The following is a 21,419-nucleotide window of genomic DNA, read 5'->3' on the forward strand; positions in this document are numbered from 1 at the left end:
CAAGCTCCACACTGCCAGCATAGAGCCCCACATGGGACTCAAACCATGAGACCATGATGTGAGCCAAAAGCAACTGAGCCACTCACGCGTCCCCTGACTCCTTTGGATGAGTTATACCCACAGTGCCCCAGAATCAGTTTTGCTTTTTCACATTAGCTTCTGATTCTTGATGGCATATGAGCTTTGTATCTCACTTTAAGGCACAATGGTTTTGAGCACCTCATTGATACTCTTGCTTTTGGAAAATTCACAGTGTAAAGAAGCAGACCATTCCATCAATAGAGAACAATTTCTTTATAGCAAGTTAGTATTTGCCTCTTTAGTACTTGCACCAAGTGGTAATACTTCTTTTTCCTTCAAAACCACACACACAAAAAATGGCTTCCTTCCTTTTTATAATACACACACACAGGCACACACGCATACAACTTGTACTTTCCTTTTCATATTCTCTTCCTTGAAATATCTCCTAGTCTTACCTTCTTTCTTTTTTTATTTTTTTAACTTGTTTTATTTTTTATTTTTTAAAATTTACATCCAAATTAGTTAGCATATAGTGCAACAATGATTTCAGGAGTAGATTCCTTAGTGCTCCTTACCCATTCGGCCCATCCCCCCTCCCACCACCCCTCCCATAACCCTCAGTTTGTTCTCCATATTTATGAGACTCTTCTGTTTTGTCCCCCTCCCTGTTTTTATATTATTTTTGTGTCCCTTCCCTTATGTTCATCTGTTTTGTCTCTTAAAATCCTCATATGAGTGAAGTCATATGATTTTTGTCTTTCTCTGACTAATTTCACTTAGCGTAATACCCTCCAGTTCCATCCACGTAGTTGCAAATGGCAAGATTTCATTCTTTTTGATTGCCGAGTAATACTGTCTATATATACCACATCTTCTTTAGCCATTCAACCATCGATGGACATTTGGGCTCTTTCCAAACTTTGGCTATTGTTGATATTGCTGCTATAAACATGGGGGTGCATGTGTCCCTTTGAAACACCACACCTGTATCCCGTGGATAAATGCCTAGTAGTGCAATTGCTGGGTCATAGGGTAGTTCCATTTTAGTTTTTTGAGGAACCTCCATACTGTTTTCCAGAGTGGCTCCACCAGCTTGCATTCCCATCTTACCTTCTTTCAATAGAATATCATCAGCTGTCTCAGCAAAGCTTTATTTAAAATCCCTTGTTGCAATAGTATCAGCTTATAGTAGTGATCAAAGTACAAATCTAGATTTTAAAAAAAGATTATAGCTAACATTCATTGAGTGTTTGAGTTTTTTCTGTGTGTCAGACATTGTTCTAAGGGCTTTACATATATTAACTCATTAAGTATTCGCAACAACCCAATGAAATAGGCATTATTATTATATTTATCTTGCACGAGAGGAATCTGAAACCCAGAAACATGTGATCAGTCACCAAGTTAAAAAGAGACAGAGACAGAAGTCAAACTGTCCATTAATGTAGGAATTGTATAAATATTCTTTCTACGGACTTATTAACAAGTAAGTGTCCAAAGTGTTCTGAGGTACCAATAAAAAGCAAAGGGAATGAATAGACCTGATACTTGAATTGTCATTACCAAATATGCAATGCCAATTATGAAGTTTTCAAGGACTCCCCCAAATACTCTGCAGTCTCATACTACACCATGGTGGATGGCACCCAATAAAGAAGAGCTTATTGTATTGTTTGAGTTTTAATACAGGAAGAAGATATTTTATAGTAAGTAAGAGATAAAATTTAGAATATGGACTCTGTTACAAGCTAATTCTGTGACTGTGTCTGGTTTTTCATCGGAGAAATGAAATAGTATATTTCTATTGTAATAGCATCTATATTATTATAGGTGATATCTATAAAATAGGTTGTTTTAAGAGTTGGATGAGATAATTCATATAACGCACTTGGCGCAGAGTCTGGTTCTGGGTGTTTGATAAAGGTTATTTGAAAAAAAAATTTTTACATTTATTTATTTTTGAGAGAGAGACAGAACGCAAGAGGGGGAGGGCAGAGACAGAGGGAGACACAGGATCAGAAGGAGGCTTCAGGCTCTGAGCTGTGAGCACAGAGCCTGACGCGGGGCTCTAACTCATGAGCTGTGAGATATTGACCTGAGCCGAAGTCAGATTCTCAACCTACTGAGTCACCCTGGTGCCCCAGATAAAGGTTATTGTTAATATAAGGTATATAAGTTGGAAGATATTTTGAAAAGACCGGTGAATCAGGATACCAGTGTGACAGAGATGAGATGTGGACAAACAGGCTTTATGTCCTGGGGCAATCTGTTTTCCCTTTTGTAGGAAACTATAAGGTCCCGTGTAGCCTGAGCTCACAATTTCAAGATCTTTGAGTCTTCTAACGAAAGAGTCTAGAAAGCAGCCTCAAGTATGTGATGGCATCAGATCTCACAGGCTGTCTGTATCTGATCTGGCCACAGAGTATAACTGGCCATATATATTCATAATACACATACACATAGAGGTGGCCAGTTATACTCTGTGGCCATTAGATAATAAGCAAATATTTGGAAGAGTGAACACTGGAATTGGAATCAAGTCCAAACTCTGCCAATGTTTTTAGAATTCCAGTGACTCTATTGATCCTCTCTCTCCCAAGAGTAGAATGAAAGATTTGGGCTAGACATTCTCTGAAGTTTTTTAGAGTTGTGATAGTGTATGATTGAAATATATATTCCAAGTTTCTTTGCATACAGTAGGTGTTCATCAGCATATGGAGCATTGAAATAAAAAAAAGCAGTATCTTAAAATTCATGTAAAATGTGGTGGTAGAAGTATTAATATAATGTTTTTAAAGCAATGAACTTGTAGGTCTGTTATAAGGTAAGTAATATGATCTTTTGAAAAAAGCTAATAGCCATACATTTGTTTTAAGGTGGATTTGGAAAAATAATAGTAGCCCATAAAACAGATAGTATTGGTCACACTGACCCTAAATATAAATAGCTAATCAATTCAAAGGGAAAAAAAATGTAAATTTCAAATAGAACAAGTAGTATGTATATGTGCCAAAAAACTATAGACTTTTTTCAAGAATCTTTTGGAAGGATTTCTTTTTGGAAACCCCAAACCAAAGATTATACAGCTGATTAATTTTTTGGTTTGGTTATGGCTATATTAAGATATTCTTAAGATATAGTGGGATCCACAAACTTGCCCTTCAGGAAATATACACATATACATAAAATGTTACCCCACAGACTAATGGAAGCACCAATCTCAAAATCAAAATGGAGATATGGTAGATTTCCCCATATCTTTTCTGAGCAAAGACTTGATGTTGGTGTCAGAAGTGTAGGCTGTTGATCTAGCATTAACATGTGAAGTATGACCCAGCGTATACTAGAGAAGACTCAGAAATCTCCATATGGCTGGACTGAGATCTCTTCCCAGCTCTGAATTTGGAATCTTACTTCTATAACGCCAAAGATGGATTGATCTCCAACTGAGGGAAGGATCTTTAACCCAAACATTTATTTTCTGAGTCTCTCTTTCTGGAAAGGGAATTCCCATGTTTCTAGATAGCCAGGAATAGGTCTCCTAAGGCAGATATGTTAAAATATCTTGAATAGGGGTGGTGCCTGGGTGGCTCAGTTGGTTGAGTGTCTGATTTCGGCTCAGCTCATGATCTCAAGGTTTGTGAGTTCGAGCCCTGTGTGGGGCTCTGTCCTGACAGCTCAGAGCCTGGAGCCTGCTTCATGTTCTGTGTCTCCTTTCTCTGCCCCTCCCATGCTCATGCTCTGTCTCTCTCTGTCTCTCAATAATAAATAAATGTCAAGCAAAAAAATTTTAAAAAAATAAATCATGTAAAATATCTTGACTAGGGTTAACTGTGTGAAAACAGTTATTTAATGACCCAGTGCTTGAGTTTCCTCATCACATATTTAGGATGTTACCAAAGCATTGTTTTAAGTATTAAATGAGATCATCCATATAATGAGCTTCAATAAATGGTAACTTTATAGTTTTCATGGGGTCTTGAATCAGTGTCAAAAAGTAATCATAGTCTTGTCCATAAAATTATAATGATTATCTATTGCTGCATAACAAATCACGTCGCACTTAATGGCTTAAAACAAAACCAGTCATTCATTTGCCCTCAAGTCTGCCACTTATTGCAAGCTCAGCAGAAATGATCTGCCTCTGTTCCATACGGCTTTCGCTGGGTGGCTCTTTTGGGATCCAGAATGACTTCAGTCATATTTCTGATGTTTCAGTGGGGCTAGAGAGGTTCCTTCCTGTTTCCATCTCTGTCTCCACCTTTCTATGTCTCTAGCTCCCTCCATAGTCTCTCCTCCAGCCCTGCCAGACTCTAAGGCTTGGTTCTAAAAATGGGATGTTGTCACATCCACGGCATTCTGCGGTCAGTGAAAGTCACATGACCAGCTCAGATTCAAGGGGAGGGGACATGGACTCTTCTATAGGAGAGAATTTACTTGTACAATGTGAGGATTAGTTGGTGGCAATCTTTATAAACAATATTCTACAAATATGCTCCTTCTTTTAAGAAATAATTGTAAGATGAATTATGAGTGGACATTATATGACTGGTGACTAAAAGTGATGTTTGAGAAAGGAGTTACAGAAAACCTGGACCTGAATGGCTAAAAATAACAAATCTGATGATCAACAAGGGACCAAACTGTGTAACTTGTTTTCTTTTAAGTATGAAGATAAGGCTTTTTAAAAAGCAACTGTAATTATTTATAGCCATGGTGATAAAGAGGTTAATTTGGGGGGTGAGAAAGACATTAATTATATTTCAAATTTTATCCCTACAATTTGCAAACTTGTACACCAAAATTTTCCACATAATGAAAAATTTCAGGATTTCAGGCATATAAATAAATGCCATTTATAACCAACTTAGTCCATAACTATTATAATTATGCTCTATTTTGCATTTTATTGTTTTCTGGTAACCTCACGTGTATGCAACTAAAGTGAAGGTGGAAGACGTCATGTCTCTAATCTCAAATGCTCACATGGGTATAGTAACAGAGACAACATTAATGGAACATTTTAGTGTGTGTGTCAGACAGATGCATCATCTCAATAAATAATGATGAAATTAGATCTATTCGAATTTTGGTTTGCGTCAGTACTTTGTGTGCTGAGTGAAGAAACTGACATCCAAAACAGGGAAGTTACCCAAGATTCTATCTCAAGCATCTGCACCCTGCAGGACTCAGTGTTCTGAAACTAATGCCTCTGCGTGGGTGAAGATTGGGTAAAACGATCAATTAATAAGTCAACTGAGAAATAGAAAAAGGGCCTTCGGTGAAATAGTGATTACCTAGTGCTTGAACTTTGGCCTCTTTCTTGATATTGTGAAGTATTTAATGAGACTTGGTAAGCAACTGGCAAGTCTCCCCCTGACAGTTTCAGCAACATGAAACTGAATTTAAGGGGCATTAGGACTTCCATGTAATATGAATTACATTTCAAAAACCGGACCAAATATTCCATTTGTTTGCCTGATTCAGTTCAACCTATTGGCATCTGTGTCTGAAAATCCTAGCGAGTGCTATGTAGCAGTACCTTATACTGTGCTCAATCTTTACACATCTGGGGTTCAAAGAACAAAACTTGACATGTGCTACTTCCCCCTGAGGAACAATTGAAAGGAAACATAGTAGCTAAAGTATTTCGTGGAAGAAAGCTAGGAAGGAGCTCAGTTTCCTTCCCTTTAGCTGCATGACAAATGGCTTGAGTCTAAATCACGTAACTGGACACAGGATGCTATAAGACAGCTCACAATCAGAAACCAGATCACTAAACTGCAGGTATAAACTTTGTCTTCCAAACCACAAGAAAATACTTAGCAAAATTTGATTCCTTCAGTAGGGTATTATCATCATGATTTTAGAAATAAAGAGGAAAGAGAGATAGGAAAAGTGGCAGATGGAGAGAGAGACAGAGATTAACTCGCGTAAGATTACACAGCTAAAATGAGGAGTGACGGACACTTCATGTCATCTGACTCTAATGCTGTTGTTATTTCCACCCCAAAATGATGACCACTAAAAGAATAGCCTTGATGTGGAATCGCACTCGAAGACATGTGGGATGCCCCCCTCCCTTTCCCCAGCAGGTGGCTGTGCAGAGCATTTTTTGAGCCTACTCCAACACAGAATTCTGCCCTGACTCCCAAATGTAAAGGAAAATAATAATGGAAGACAATTCTAAAGGTGGAGGAATCCGATCATCAAAGGATAAATTAAATGTTCCATTTAAGAAAATTAGAGGATTAAAGGCAATTATTCAAAACACCCTTTGGCATGGTTTGGAGAACAGGGATATAGAGAAAACGCTGCCTTACTCAGTGCAACAAACAATACTTTCTACTAATTCATGAGACAGTCTCTGAGACCTCAGAGCACAGGTTTCATGGGACTTCATCTTCTCACTGCCGTGTCCTCAGATACAGGCACTCAATCATATTTGTTATTTACATATGCTATTTTGAAGTGTGATAACACTGGAGCTAGGAGAAAAGCATGGGTAGGACAGATGATGGCATAAGTATGTACAAAACAGTTGTTTAGGCAAAATGCAAATGCAGCTATTATGGTCCATTTGTTGATATTTGGGATTTCACTGCATTGAGTATCTGCATGTGAAAATAACTTGCATCAAATTCAGCCATTTTGATCAATAAATGGTAGAGCAAATGTAGCAAAATGTTCATTGAAGAATCTTGGTGTTGTGTATGCACAGTTCTTTCAACTTACTGTATTTTTGAACAATTCATAGTGACATTTTGTTAAAAATGATCTGATCTTTAAATATATATGTGTGTACATATAATATGGGGTATATTATATGGGAGATACACACACACACACACACACACACACACACACACACACGTATATATGTGCATAATCAGGCCTTGTAGTTCATTGAGCTTATTCTGACATTCATATGAATACTAGTCAGTACAGAGAACATTTATGGAGGGGGGAGGTTGCCTTTTTACTATAGAAAAATGTTAAATTTGTCCTTTTTGATGCCCTACAATTGCTGGCTTGATTAAAAGAAATCATTCATCATTTTCAGAACTGCCCTTCTAAAGAAGCTAAAATGAAAATCAAACACAATCCAGAACCACTAAATCTGAAGATCTTAGAATTAGAAGGAATTATAAGAAGCCCCTATTTCACTTCCCTTAGAATTCAAAAATGTTTATCCTGCACTTTCTTATATTGGAACTAGATCTGCCATGTGGAACTACACAGAAAAAACAATATCATCCTCCCCCATGCTAATGCCCTTCACATGATGAATCCAGTGGCGACATCCATCCTAAATCTGTCTACTCAAGTTTATATTCTCTACTACGATCAACCAACCTTCTGCTCTGTGTTTTCTAGACCCCACTTTATCAAGGTCATTTTCTTTTAGACAGGCCTCAATTAATTCAAATTTATCTCATATAGGGCAGCCAACCTTGAACACAATATTCCACTGTTTCATGATATTGAGTTTATGGCTGACTAAAACTCCCAAGGTGATTGTCATATGAGCTTCTGTTTGGCATAACAGCTTGAGGCAAGAAAGTCAATAGAGTGATGTTATTCTCAAACATAAGATCTATTGTTTTTTGTTACCTCATAAAAATGCATTACACCTCATCATTCCCCACTGGATGCATTCATCACTTATTAATGATGCATTTTCACTTGCTTTTAAAATATAATTTGAGGTAAATACTTAGCACATGATTTATATGTGGGAAGATGTCATGGGAATCCCTATTGTGGACATATAAACATGCAAGGTCAGTAACAGCACTGACGGAAGACAAGTTATCCCTCAACAATAAAAAAAAAATTTAAACACTGAGCTTACCACTTTCCCAGCTGGATTTCGCCATGTTTATTTTTTTCTGTAAGACAAATATCTGATAGAAGCATATTAAATTTGGGGTATTTATGGGAGTTGGGGTGTGGAGCTAATTTTTAAAATGGCAATCCACTCAAGGAGGAACACCTTCCAGTTTGTGAAAATTACTCTATAATTTTTTTAAAACAAAGTGACAGTGTCTAGCAATTAGGGTGGAGGATTTTTCAAATATATAACATGGTAGTGATCAGGACGGATTATTCAGAAAGCATCTACTGAAGAGTTACCCTTAACTCCATCCGACAACCAGGCCTGAAACAGCTGACTCTAACATGAAGGCTTTCATTTTCCTTCCCTTCATGTTCTTGGCCATGTTCTCAGGTAAGAAAAGTTAAATTCGATGACTTTCCTTCCAACTCTCAAAGTAAAGAGTCAGAAATGTTGAGTGACTTAGTAATACTTTGTCAGAAAATGTTAAAATGATAAATCTCCATCAGACAGAGAAAGGGAAGAGGCTAATTTCAGACAGCATAAATATAGACCAAAGGCGTAAAAATAGTGACAAGGTGAGACAACAGTGAATAGTTTGACACGACTGAAGAGAAGCAGAGGCAAAGGAATGGGAAAAGCAAGGCATTACCCTGGAAAGATAATTCAGTCTAAAAGGATTATGGGAGTTTGTGAATACTCACAAGTCCACATTCCATAAATATATAGTTTTGTGTGATGATCCAGGAAATTCTGTGGTCACAGAGAAATAGGTTCAAACCCTGACTTTTCAATTCTCTGTTTATGTTATTTTGGATAACTTAATTTTTTAGCCTCAGTTTTCTCCTTTATAAAATGGAAATAAGTAGACATTCCCACAGGCTGCCATAAGAATCACGTATACTCTGGCATTAGCTACCATTACTTGAGTTCTTAGGTGCCTGTCACTCAGCAGACCTCTCTGTGTTCCCTACCTCAATACAGTTAGGTGGTCTGTTTTCAGAGATGAAATTTCCAGCTAAGGATGTAAATTTCTCTAGATAATAAATGACACAGATATTCTATATTTTTATAATATATATCAGAGAAAAATATATATTATGTGTATACTTATTATGTTTATGTATGTTTGCAAGAAAAATATATAGATAGATACATAAAATTCCTCCCTAGAACATACATGCTCCATAACGGGAGGTAACATATCTCTTTTGTACTTCAGTGCTTTACTAGATGATGTTTAGTACGCATTAAGCAGGCATTTGTTGATGGAAGAAAGTCCCTTAATGCCAGATGTAGTGGTTATATGGATTTGGAGGGTGGCAAAAAGAGAGGATTCGGGAATGCCTATTACAATATAGAGCAATGCCAAGAGTATATTTAGAATGTAACATCAGAGGACAAAAATACAGAACAGATAACTATTTTACAAAAATTTAACTTAAAAAAAATGGTTAAGGGCGCCTGAGCATCCAACTCTTGATTTCAGCTCAAGTCATGAGCTCACAATTCATAAGTTCGAGCCCCATGTCAGGCTCTGTGCTGACAGCGAATTTGCTCTCTCCCTGTCTCTCTGCCTCTCTCTCTCTCTCTCAGGATAAATAAATAAAGATTTAAAAAAAACAGTTATACCATATTCTGATATTATAGTTACCTTGTTTACTTAAAAATTCCACCCCTGATTTTTATTTTACAAATTTAGCCATGTGAGAAATGATATATTAATCAGATTTTCATTATATTATTGTTTGTACTAGGAAAAGAAGGAAATACAATCACTACTCATTGTTAGAAGACTGTTTAGGTAAATTATGGTAATTTAACAGGTGAAATATTCTGCAGCCATTAGGGAAAATAATAAAGGTGCTCTATATGTATTGATATAGAGCCTTTATATGTATTGATATAACCTCACGGTTCTGTCAAGGGAGAAAATAAGGATTAGAACAGTGTACAATGTGCTACTAATTGTGTGAAAAAATATATCCCAATATGTTTGTAAATACAGAAGACATCTCTTGAATAATACAGAAAAATCTGTTAAATGTAATTGTGTCCAAGGAGGGTTGGGACAGGAGAGGAAGGGAAAGTTACTTTAAACAATTTACCCTTTTATGTCTTTGAAATTTGATGTAATTTGCTTGTAAGACCTATTTAAAAATAAAAAACATAATTAACAAAGTATATAGATCAGCTGATCTATTTTTTACCATTTCATCCACAACCTTATTTTAATTGATTTCTGCTCAAAGTTAGTGCCTGTTAAGGAATACTTTTGGGTCTTAGAACTCATGCAAATGCTCATCTTTCTGCTGAAAATAATTATTTCCTTATCCATTTTTCTGGCTATAACCTATACTTCTTATCTGTGTCACCTCCTCCAGGATGGAGACATGATGCCCTACTACCTGCTATCTTGACTCTGGGTCTATTGTCTAATTTATTTTTCACATGATAGCATTAATCAAGCTACCATAAATGCCCGTTTGCTTGTTTACACGCATTATTAGACTTTCCAGCTTCTTCAGGGTAGAATAACAATCCCTTATTCATGGTTGTGTGTCTAGATATTTCTATAGCTCTGGCATGGTAATGGACCCTTCAAATATAGTTCTGGTCAGTTGAAAGGATGGCTAGATTACACCCATGACTGTCCTACCACACGCTACACCACAGTTAGTACACCAGGTTACTAAGTGCTAAATTCCTGAGCCTGGGCTAAGACCTTAACCACCAGTGATAGAGTAGACAATGGCATGCTCAACGGATAACAATTAATGATGCATTTGATTTTAGTTAAATTTACCTGAAGGTACAAGTGTGTACACTTGTGGAAATAAAAAGAGGATCAAATGCAAATGCAACGGAGACTCTAGGCACAGATTTGGAACTACCTACCCTGAAATTATTTCAGGTTGTATAAAATGAAAAACTTAGGGAGAAAGCCTGCAAAGAAAAACAATGCAAGCTTGAATAAAGCTTTTTCAGAAACCCCAAATTGAGAAAGAAAAGGGGAAAAGAAAATCATTAAACAGAAAAGGTGAGGAAGTCAAAAAGAAACACTTGTACCAAACCAAGGACAAGAAACATAAGACTCAGTAGAATACCATTGCACTTAACAGCTATAAAGCCATTCCATTTGCTCATGGATTGTTGTCTAAACCCTGCTTATTTGGGAGTAGAAATTTGAATAAACCATATCTACATCTATATATCTATATCTATCTATATCTATATCATCTATATCTATATCTATATCTCACAAATCTCACCCAATCTATTACTCCCCTGCTGGAAATATATATGTATGTATGTACCTATATATGTGTATATATGTACATATATATATATACATATATATATATATAGTGATGTATATATATTTACATATACATATATATAGTGATGGATGAACTTCCAAAATAAATTCAAGAAATAGATGAGTTATGAAAAGTAGGTATTAAGAAATAGTCATATAATATCTACCATTTCCTTGAATAGTTTGAGTACAAAAGAAAGAAAGAAATAACCACTGGAGAGAGTATGACTGATTGGTTGATGCTAGGACCCCTACGGGAAATGGTGGACTGTTCCTTTTGGAACAGGGGCAAAGTGGGAAGAAAACAGCTACAGAAAGCATATACAGAGATGAGAAAAGAATGTGGAATGAGGGCTCACGACTGGCAGTTTTTATGTCTAGAAAACTGCTGATAGCACCTTCTGTAGGGTGAGGTCGGGAATATGGGAAAGGGTTTTGTGATGTAGGGAAAGTTTATAATAAGCATAACTCAGAGTCTATTTGATTAATCAGGAAATCATTACAAGGAATTTGGAGTAGTATGAAGCTCAGATAGTTCCGTTCAAGTAATTCAGATTCTGATTTAGAAATGGGACAAGCCAGTTTGACCCCACGATTTTTATTTATTTTTTAAATTTATTTTGATAGAGAAAGAGCATGAGTAGGGGAGGAGCAGAGAGAGGGAAAGAATTCCAAGCGGGCCCTGAGCTGTCAGCAAAGCCCGACACGGGCCTCAATATCATGACCTGAGCTGAAATCGAGAAAAGTCAGATGTTTAACCCACTGAGCTACCCAGGCACCCCAACGCCGTGATTTTTAGAAACCATGTAATACAATTAAGAAAAAAATAGAGGACCCAAAATATTAAGGTTGTAAGAAGTTCCGGAAGCTTCTGTCTTGAGGTTTGATTAAAAACAACTGAAAGAGGTGTTAAATACATACTACAACTTGGGATGAATGCTGTTGATTTAAAACTCTTAAAGTTAAATGACTTTACTTTTATTTTTGTGCTTATGGCATCATTTCAGTGTCTTCAACCCAGGCTTTGAAAACAAGTGTTTTTAAACCAGAAGAGGGTTCAGAACCTGCATTTATTCGACAGAGAAAACATGAAGCTAACCATCAAGGAGAACAAAAGGAATTTAATAAGCAAGGAGGCAACACCCAAGGAAAACAAGCAATATTTGGTCTCCAAGGACGACCAGGGTATTCTAACCAGCCAGGGAAACCAGGGGATTTTAATCAGCAAGGAAGGCCAGGAGTTTTCAATCAGCCTGGAAGACTGCAAGGGAATTCAGGAGACTCTAATCCAAAAGGGAATTCAGAAGCTTCTAATGAACAAGGAAAACCAGGATCTTCTAGCCAACAAGGGGGCTCAGGGTTATCTAGCCAGCAAGGAGTTTCAGGATCATCTAGCCAGCAAAGGCAGCCAGGGTCTTCCAGCCAGCAAGGGGGTCCAGGGTCATCTAGCCAGCAAGGAAAGCCAGGGTCATCTAACCACCAAGGAAGACCAGGATTGTCTAGCCAACAAGGGAAATCAAGGCCTTTTTACAATCAAGAAGAAAGAAAAAATGCGGGCAACCCTTTGAATACCAATATAATGGAGATTAAGGTTGGTGTTAATCTCTTTTTTTTTCCCCTTGGTCAACTTACCTCAACTATTCCATTTTCCAAGACTTGAAATTGTTAACAGAATATACTCTACTAAAGACCCACACTTTGTGATGACACGGATTCAACAAAAGGCGAAGGAATCTGGGGGTGGTTATTTTCATACCTATGGTCATTAATGAGTGTCATGCTCTTCCATTCCATTTCTCATTCCTTTCTTCTGTCTTCCACTCCAGCCTTTCTACCTATACTGGACTAGATCAGACCTTTGTGAATAGAGTCCCTACCCTTGCCAGATTTAACATTCATGCCCATTTCCATCCCATCCATAATCTACAAGCCACTCAAGTGGTGTTTATTTCTAAATCACAAATCTGACCCGATCTATTACTCCCCTGCTCGAAATTCTTCAGTAGCACCATACTCTCTAGAAGATAAGACCCAAATTCCTGAGCATGGCCTTAAGGATTTTTTTTTTCAATATATGAAGTTTATTGTCAAACTGGTTTCTATACAACACCCAGTGCTCATCCCAAAAAGTGCCCTCCTCAATACCCATCCCCCACCCTCCCCTCCCTCCCACCCCCCATCAACCCTCAGTTTGTTCTCAGTTTTTAAGAGTGTCTTATGCTTTGGCTCTCTTCCACTCTAACCTCTTTTTTTTTTTCCTTCCCCTTCCCCATGGGTTTCTTTTAAGTTTCTCAGGATCCACATAAGAGTGAAAACATATGGTATCTGTCTTTCTCTGTATGGCTTATGTCACTTAGCATCACACTCTCCAGTTCCATCCACATTGCTACAAAGGGCCATATTTCATTCTTTCTCATTGCCACGTAGTACTCCATTGTGTATATAAACCACAATTTCTTTATCCATTCATCAGTTGATGGACATTTAGGCTCTTTCCATAATTTGGCTATTGTTGAGAGTGCTGCTATAAACATTGGGGTACAAGTGCCCCTATGCATCAGTACTCCTGTATTCTTAAGGATTTTTTTTAATGATTGGATCCCATGTCCATGTATGATTGGACATTTCATGGCACTCTTAGTCACACATCCATGTTTTACAGAATCCTCTGATTTTCCACAAATGTATTTCTAATACCAATGATAGCCTTTATCATAGAATATACCATATTGCTTTGTAATTGATCTTCATTATGTTCAATCAGCACATGAACTCCTTAAAGAAAATACCTTTTTTTAAAAATATCTGTATCCCCCGATTCTAGTATAAGACAGGCATATAATAGGTTCTTTTGAACTGTTTCTCAGATAGGTGAATAAATGATGTACGGGAGACATCATTGTAATCAGGTGCACATCCATGACTCCTATATTCCCTTTGAGTCCTGCCGTGAAGCCTTGCCAGTCTCTCTCTCTCCCAACTGTCTTCCTCCTAATTCCATTTAACCCTGACCCTGAACACTCACTTAGTACATCCAAAACAGTTTTGTAGAACACTTCTTCAATCTCATTATCTTAATGGGAACTTCATTTTTTACATCATAAGTTGTCGTTACTCAGCACTCTTGCAAATGAAAATCGCCTGTCCCTCTTGGTTTTTACATCTAGGCTGGCATGAAGTAGTAATCTTCCAGGGACACCCCTGCCATTCAGACCTTACTGCCACTACCAGCGTGTTTCTGGGTGTTTACATTGTCACTTAAACTTTCTCAATTGGTATGAAAATGGTAGTGGAGTGTCAACCAATGGAAAAGACTGAACTACTTGTTCATCTTCCTTGGTCCCGAGAAGACTGAGCCACCTACTGAATATCCTCACAGTTTCACTTAGTGTCTCTGTTCTCATCTGCTGTCAAAACTCCTTTCTGTTCACAGACTTCTGTCATTCTATAACTTGATTCCAAGGAAGTGCTTCAGGTAGGACTTAATTCCACTCTGCACAGTCCTACCTCCTGCCTCATTTGCTTTCATGGGTCAAAGAAAAAGAAAGTTTCAATAAACGATGATCACATGTGTTTTGTATTTGCCACTATAACTTTTCCAGAATTGTTGTTTCCTTGGGCAGGAGAAGGCTTGTCTACAAAGCATTAAAGTGGAGGCAGTGTGACATTAATAAGAGCAAGGGCTCTGCAGTCACATCATTCAGGTTCTGAACCCCAACTTGGGTATTTAATCTATATCTGGTCTTGGACTTATCACTTAAATGCACTGTATGCCTGCGATTATACAATGGAGCAAAATCTATCCTTCTTTCAGAATTGTTGTGCAGTTTAAATTAAAAAAAAGGGATTAACAAAATGATAGGTTTAGTGCAATGCTTCATCAATAACTAATGAGCAATGACTATTGTCTTATCACAATATCAGAATTAAATTGAGTTCCCTATATTTACTGCATGGTCTTTCACATGACTGCAGACTGGCAGTACCAGCAGCAAGAACCCAAATGGAAATACAAAATGTCAGTCTATCTACAAACCAGTCTGTGGTTCTGATGGAAAAACCTATGGTAACCTCTGTGTATTTAATGAAGCCAAAAGGTAAGATGACTTTCTGTTTATTTGTATCAGGAACTATCACTCTGATCCACAGGGAATACAAGAACATTTTTCCATGTGTCTCTGTAGTTTTCTCTCAGTAGTGCCTTGGGTGTTTGTCCAAAGAAAACATAAAACATACTTAACCTTTGAACAATAAATTCAATCATTTTCTGAAAGAATGTGATACATTCAGATTTTTAAGTAGGAATAAATTTATTATTGAATCATTCATTTACCAGATATTTATTAAACATCCACTGTGTACCAGGAATTGCTCACATGGAGGTAAGTTGGTGAGCAAAACACACAGCATTGCCTCCTGCTTCCTGCTTCCATGGAGTTTTCGTTTTTGCAGATGACAGCAAACAAAATGCATCAGAGGATAAGGAGGGCTGTGAGTCCTATAGATTACTTAGTATTGACCATTAAAGTGTATTTTAAATTTAAGTAACAACTTGAAAGATTGGATTTGGTGAGCCATGCAAACATTGAAGAATTGAACTCCTGTCCATCCACAAGAAATAAGATGATTATAAGGCTGCTTAAAATTAGAATGTGTGACTAAGAAAGAGTTGGACGTCTCCGCTTTCAAAATTAATGACTGCTCACCTCTTAAGGTAGTGAGGAGGTAAAAATTATACCTCTCTTGTTTTTGATAGTGCCAGTATTATATTAAGAGCTCAATAAACCATTACTGCAGAAATAAATGAATGTTAAAGGTAAGTGTGCCCCGTAGCCATAAAAGTTAGAGCTGGAAAAAACATCAGATACCCATTCTCTCACTTTATATATAAGGCACCTAGATATGAGCCAAGAAAGTAGTGGGCAGAAAGTCACAATTCTCAAAGCGGGTCAGTGTGAAACAGGCAAGCCCAAGACTACAGCTGCTTTTACCCATGTGATTTTTTTTCTCTTTTTTAAAAATTATAATTTATTGTCAAATTGGCTAACATACAGTGTGTAAAGTGTGCACTTGGTTTTGGGGGTAGATTCCAGTGGTTCATTGCTTACATACAACACCCAGTGCTCATCCCAACAAGTGCCCTCCTCAATGCCCATCACCCATATTCCCCTCTGCCCCACCACCCCTCATCACCCCTCAGGTTGTTCTCTGTATTTAAGAGTCTCTTATGGTTTGCCTCCCTTCTTCTCTGTTTGTAACTATTTTTTCCCCTTCCCTTCTCCCATGGTCTTCTGTTAAGTTTCTCAAGATCCATATATGAGTGAAACCATATAATACCTGTCTTTCTCTAACTTACTTCACTTAGCATAATACCTTCCACTTCCACCCACGTTGCTGCAAATGGCAGGAATTCATTCTTTCTCATTGCCCAATAGTATGCCATTGTATATATAAACCACATCTTCTTTATCCATTCATCAGTTGATGGATATTTAGGCCCTTTCCATAATTTCGCTATTGTTGAAAGCACTGCTGTAAACATTGGGGTACATGTGCCCCTATGGATCAGCAATCCTGTATCCTTTGGATAAATTCCTAGTGGTGCTATTGCTGGATCGTAGAGTAGTTTTATTTTTATTTTTTTGAGGAACCTCCACACTGTTAGTATCCAAAATCTATAAAGAACTTAACCAAACTCAGTATCTGAAAAACAAATAATCCAGTGAAGAAATGGGCAGAAGACATCAATAGACACTTTTCCGAAGAAGACATCCAGATGGCTAATAGACACAAGAAAAGATGCTCAACATCACTCATCATCAGAGAAATACAAATCAAAACCACACTGAGATACCACCTCACACCAGTCAGAGTGGCTAAAATTAACAACTCAAGAAACAACAGATGCTGGTGAGGATATGGAGAAAAGCAAACCCTCTTGCACTGTTGGTGGGAATGCAAACCAGTGCAGTCATTCTGGAAACCAGTGTGGAGGTTCCTCCCATGTTATTTTTAAATAATCCCATTTTCTTTCTATGTTGGTGCCACAATTTCTTGATCCTTGATGTCTTCCATTACCTTGTTTTTAGGATGAATAATGGAAAACTAAATCTGTACCATGAAGGGAAATGCTAAGCATTGACAGCAACCACATTACCTGGAACCTCAAAACCTACTTTCAATTCTCTTTAAACCATGGATTTCCTTGGGAGTTCCACTGAGGTCAGCAAGAGTCTTACAGATATGATGGATCTTACATAATTTTCAAGTTTGTTCCATAACAAATAAAGTCAGTTCCAGAGTTACTTCTGATTTCTGGTACTGTTAATTTTCTAGACTTTCCCAAATCTTGTGTCTCTGTTGGACCATCTTTAAGCATCCAACTTTGGAAGCCACACACTAGATTAATATTTTTATTCTATTTTATTTTTAGAGACAGAGAGCATGATCAGGGGAGAGGAGCAGAGGGAAGAGAGAAAGAGAGAGAGAGAGAGAGAGAGAGAGAGAGAGAGAGAATCTTAAGCAGGCTCTACACTCAGCTCAGAGCCCAATGCGGGGCTCAATCCCACAACCCTGGGATCATGACCTGAACCACAAGCAATTGTCAGATGCTCAACCAACTGAGCCACCCAGGTGCCCCTAGATTCATATTTTTTAAAATAAAAAAGCAGGGCACCTGGGTGGCTCAGATGGTTAAGGATCCAGCTCTTGATTTCGACCCAGGCCATGATCTCAAGGTTCATGGGTTCAAGCCTGTGTTGGGCTCTGTACTGACAGTACAGAGCTTGCTTTGAATTCTCTCTGCCCCTCCCCCACTCATGCTCTTCCCCCCCCCAAGTAAATTAATTAATTAATTAATTAACTTTTAAAAACTTTTTAAAAATACACAAACAGAATATAGTCTGCTCTGCTTGAAGCAGAGCTGAGAAAACCTTAGCCTCTTGCTTGCCACCCACACCCAGATTCAGCTTGTCTCCATAATATTTGGATGCAGAAAATTTGGAAAATAGAAGACTGAATACTTCCACCTTCCCCATATCTTAGAACGCTATAACACAGTGAATGTTCTGAGATCTTGTACACTGAAAGGTTCTGATAGGCCAGAAAGATAGACAGAGGCCAGCTGGGGAATGAAGAAATGGCTTTCTAGGCCCAGCTAAGCGGAATCCAGTTTGTAGGAAGTGAAGTAGTATGTGTGGATCTAAAGGCAAGTTTGATGATTATGCCTTTTGGGTTTGTGCAAGAAGTGTTGGGGTTTTGAAGAAAAATGCCATTTCAGATTAAGATAAGGGAAAAAAGAAAATTAAAATGGCATAAAAGAGATCATTGAAGTATTTATCTGAATCACTAAAGTGGGGGGATAAAAACCTCCTTAAATTAAAAAATACTCATTAAAGAGGCTCTATATGAACCTTTCTTCTGCTCCTGTATGCACACTCTGGCATAATTTCCCTGTTAAGGCAAAGGCATTCAGCTGATCAACCTGGAATCTCATTCTAGGAAGCCTTTCTGCTCCTTAACTTCATAGGAGGAGTCATGCTAAGAAAATTATCTTTCATACCAGAATAGAATGTTTTAGTTGTAGTGGACTCTGGGTCTAGAGTTCTTTCTTTTCTAGCAAGAAAGCAGGACACAGGATTAAAATTCGAGAGATGGCTAATGTCCGGGAGAAGACAAGAGCCCCAATTAAGGGTCCTTGCTCCATTTTTATTAGGATCAGAAGGCTTACAAACATAGTGATGGACGTGCACAAAGAGACAATGAAACGTGAACATTAACTCATGGACGTGAGAGAAAGGGGGTTTTGAAAATATGCGGGGTTAGGGGTTGGGGTTAATAAAAGCAAAATCCTGGCACTGGTGGGCAGAAGGTTTTTACAGCAGATAAGAGACACCACCTCTATTTCCCTAAACTGGTCTAGGGGACAAGACTGAGCAAGCTACTTCAGGGTCAACAAGGCACCTTTCTTTCGTTAATTAGCTCCACTCTAGTCAACTTTGCCCTGCAGTGGTCTATAGCCCTATTTACCTGTTTATCTAATTTGGTCCTTCCTTCCTGTGAAAGCAGCTTTATGCTATAGTACTAAGTTGGGGGGCATTTCTGCCCTGAATACCTAATCTTGTTTACCTTATATACTTTTGTTCTATACTGGGGCCTTTGCCCCGCCCTTTCCATACCTATTTACCTAATCTTGTTTACCCATACTTGGGTGTGAGCATCCTATGGCTTTGTAGTTCTTTATGCCTTGTTAACCCATCAGTGCAGGTTCAGGGAATTCCTAAGCTAATTCGCCACATTTAGTATATTTAAAATCCTTAAGACTCAACTCTTCATTATTTAAGAAAACAGTTTTTATTTAACTTAATACACATATGAATGAAGACTAAGAGAAATAACAAGTCTCAAAAGGCTCAGCACAGTTTCATTACATCAATTAATTTCATTTGATTTATTTCTTACATTAACTTATTACATATTAATTAACAAGAATTTCCCTACCTTTGTTTAAAAAAACATTTAAGGGGCACCTGGGTGGCCCAGTCAGTTAAGCGCCCAACTTCGGCTCAGGTCATGATCTCACAGTTTGTGGGTTCGAGCCCCACGTTGGGATCTGTGCTGATAGTTCAGAGCCTGGAGCCTGCTCCAGATTCTGTCTCCCTCTCTCTACTCCTCCCTTGCTCACGCTCTGTCTCTCTCTCGAAATAAATAAACATTAAATTAAAAAAACATTACTTTTTTTTTTTTTTGGCACTACCCCTTCTTAAAGGCAAAGTGACAGGGAAAAATATGTTACAAGATGGCCGACAGGACTGATAGGGGATTTCCAGTCCCTGCCTGAAGACTCCCCTTCTAGGTTTTTCTTCCCACCCCACTTGCCACGCAAGAACAGACTATAAATTGTCCCCTCTGCTTATGCTGGGGACTCAGGCCTCTGGAAAGCAATCTCCTCTGAGCCCGGCAGTGTAAAATAAACCTTCTGCCTTCCAAGAATTCCGATTGCCACTTGGTCCTTCCACTGGGCGATCCAGACCAGTTTCCATAACAAAATAATACAACGGAAAGGTAACAGAGCACTACTTTCCTACCCTGAGATAAAGTGATTCATGGCTTTATGTTAGTGATTAACATAAAAAAGAACTTCAATAATCTATAGCATTCATTACTACAAAACTCATTTGTATCGCTTTCTGAATGACTATAATGTTTCTGGAAATAGAAGTCATTTTTCAATACAGTTTTCTCAAAAGAGCTGTGTACAAAGACTGGTTCTCATTTAATTGTAGATAGATCTCTTAAGAATCCATGGCATTCTTCAGCCACTTAGGAAGCCAGAGTGAAATGGCAAAAATATACAAGAGACACGAAAGTTCTGCATGGCTAAACCTTTTTATCTATCGCATCATTGTTTTCATAGAAAATTATTTATGTCCTATGTTTTCTAAAGCAGGAGATTTGTTAAAAATATATAAAGGAAATACACTGATTTTAAAAATTTCTGAACCTTAATATCCAAAGAACATACAGATCTGATTTTATGTGTGCTGACTTTCTTTACCATATGTAAAAAGCATGGAAAAAACCCTAGATGCTTTCAACAAAATAGGAAGGACAAGAGGAGTCATTTCATATAAAGCTACAACAAGCAAACATCATGAAGAATAATTTATTTTAAGGTTGTCATGATGCTGTCTAAAAAATAGAAAGAAAGCATGTAGGCTAATACATAAGAAATCATGCATGAGCCCACCATGATCCCCCAAAAGGAGGGTTTTATCTAAGCACCTACACATGCTGAAATCTATTTTTTATTTTTTCTTATATTTGTTTAAGTAAACTCTGCACCTAACGTAGGTTCACACTCACAACCCTGAGATCAAGTGTCACAAGCTCCACCAAATAAGCCAGCCAGATGCACCCGAAATCTTTTAAAAGGTCAGGTACTGCCTATGTCCAGACTCGATAGTTATCCTTCTTTTCTTTAAACCATACTTGCTTGCTCAAAGCACTTCTAGAAAAGCACACATTTTGACCAGAAAAAGAGTGCTTGTGAGAATAAAAGCCAGCCTTCTCTGCCTCAAAACCAAGTAATGTCATTGTCTACTTAAGGTCTGTAAAGTCTGATAGTTTTCTGTCCTGTATCCTTCTGTCTTGATCCTGATAATTGGTATCCATTTGGGCTTTGTGGCTTTACAAAGCTCTACATTGGTGACTAGATATTGAGGAAGATCCTGGTAAGAT

The 21,419-nt window shown here is 37.8% G+C and overlaps 1 protein-coding gene across 1 annotated transcript; it reads left to right on the forward strand.

Annotated features, from left to right (window-relative positions):
• Window positions 1-8,205: 8,205 nt before the first annotated feature.
• On the forward strand, window positions 8,206-17,315 carry MARCOL (MARCO like). The gene is made up of 4 exons (XM_042956479.1): window positions 8,206-8,254; window positions 12,188-12,771; window positions 15,156-15,277; window positions 17,270-17,315. Exons 1-4 carry the CDS (start codon window positions 8,206-8,208, stop codon window positions 17,313-17,315), a joined length of 801 nt encoding a protein of 266 aa, XP_042812413.1.
• The last annotated feature ends 4,104 nt before the right edge of the window (window positions 17,316-21,419 follow it).

The sequence above is a fragment of the Panthera tigris genome, chromosome A1, assembly GCF_018350195.1.
Source record: "Panthera tigris isolate Pti1 chromosome A1, P.tigris_Pti1_mat1.1, whole genome shotgun sequence".
In the NCBI taxonomy this organism is placed as follows: Eukaryota; Metazoa; Chordata; class Mammalia; order Carnivora; family Felidae; genus Panthera; species Panthera tigris.

Coding starts and splice junctions, on each gene's coding strand:
- MARCOL (XM_042956479.1), top strand. CDS start 8,206: ATGAAGGCTTTCATTTTCCTTCCCTTCATGTTCTTGGCCATGTTCTCA. Junction 8,255..12,187: donor GTTCTTGGCCATGTTCTCAG/GTAAGAAAAGTT, acceptor GCATCATTTCAG/TGTCTTCAACCCAGGCTTTG. Junction 15,278..17,269: donor GTATTTAATGAAGCCAAAAG/GTAAGATGACTT, acceptor CCTTGTTTTTAG/GATGAATAATGGAAAACTAA.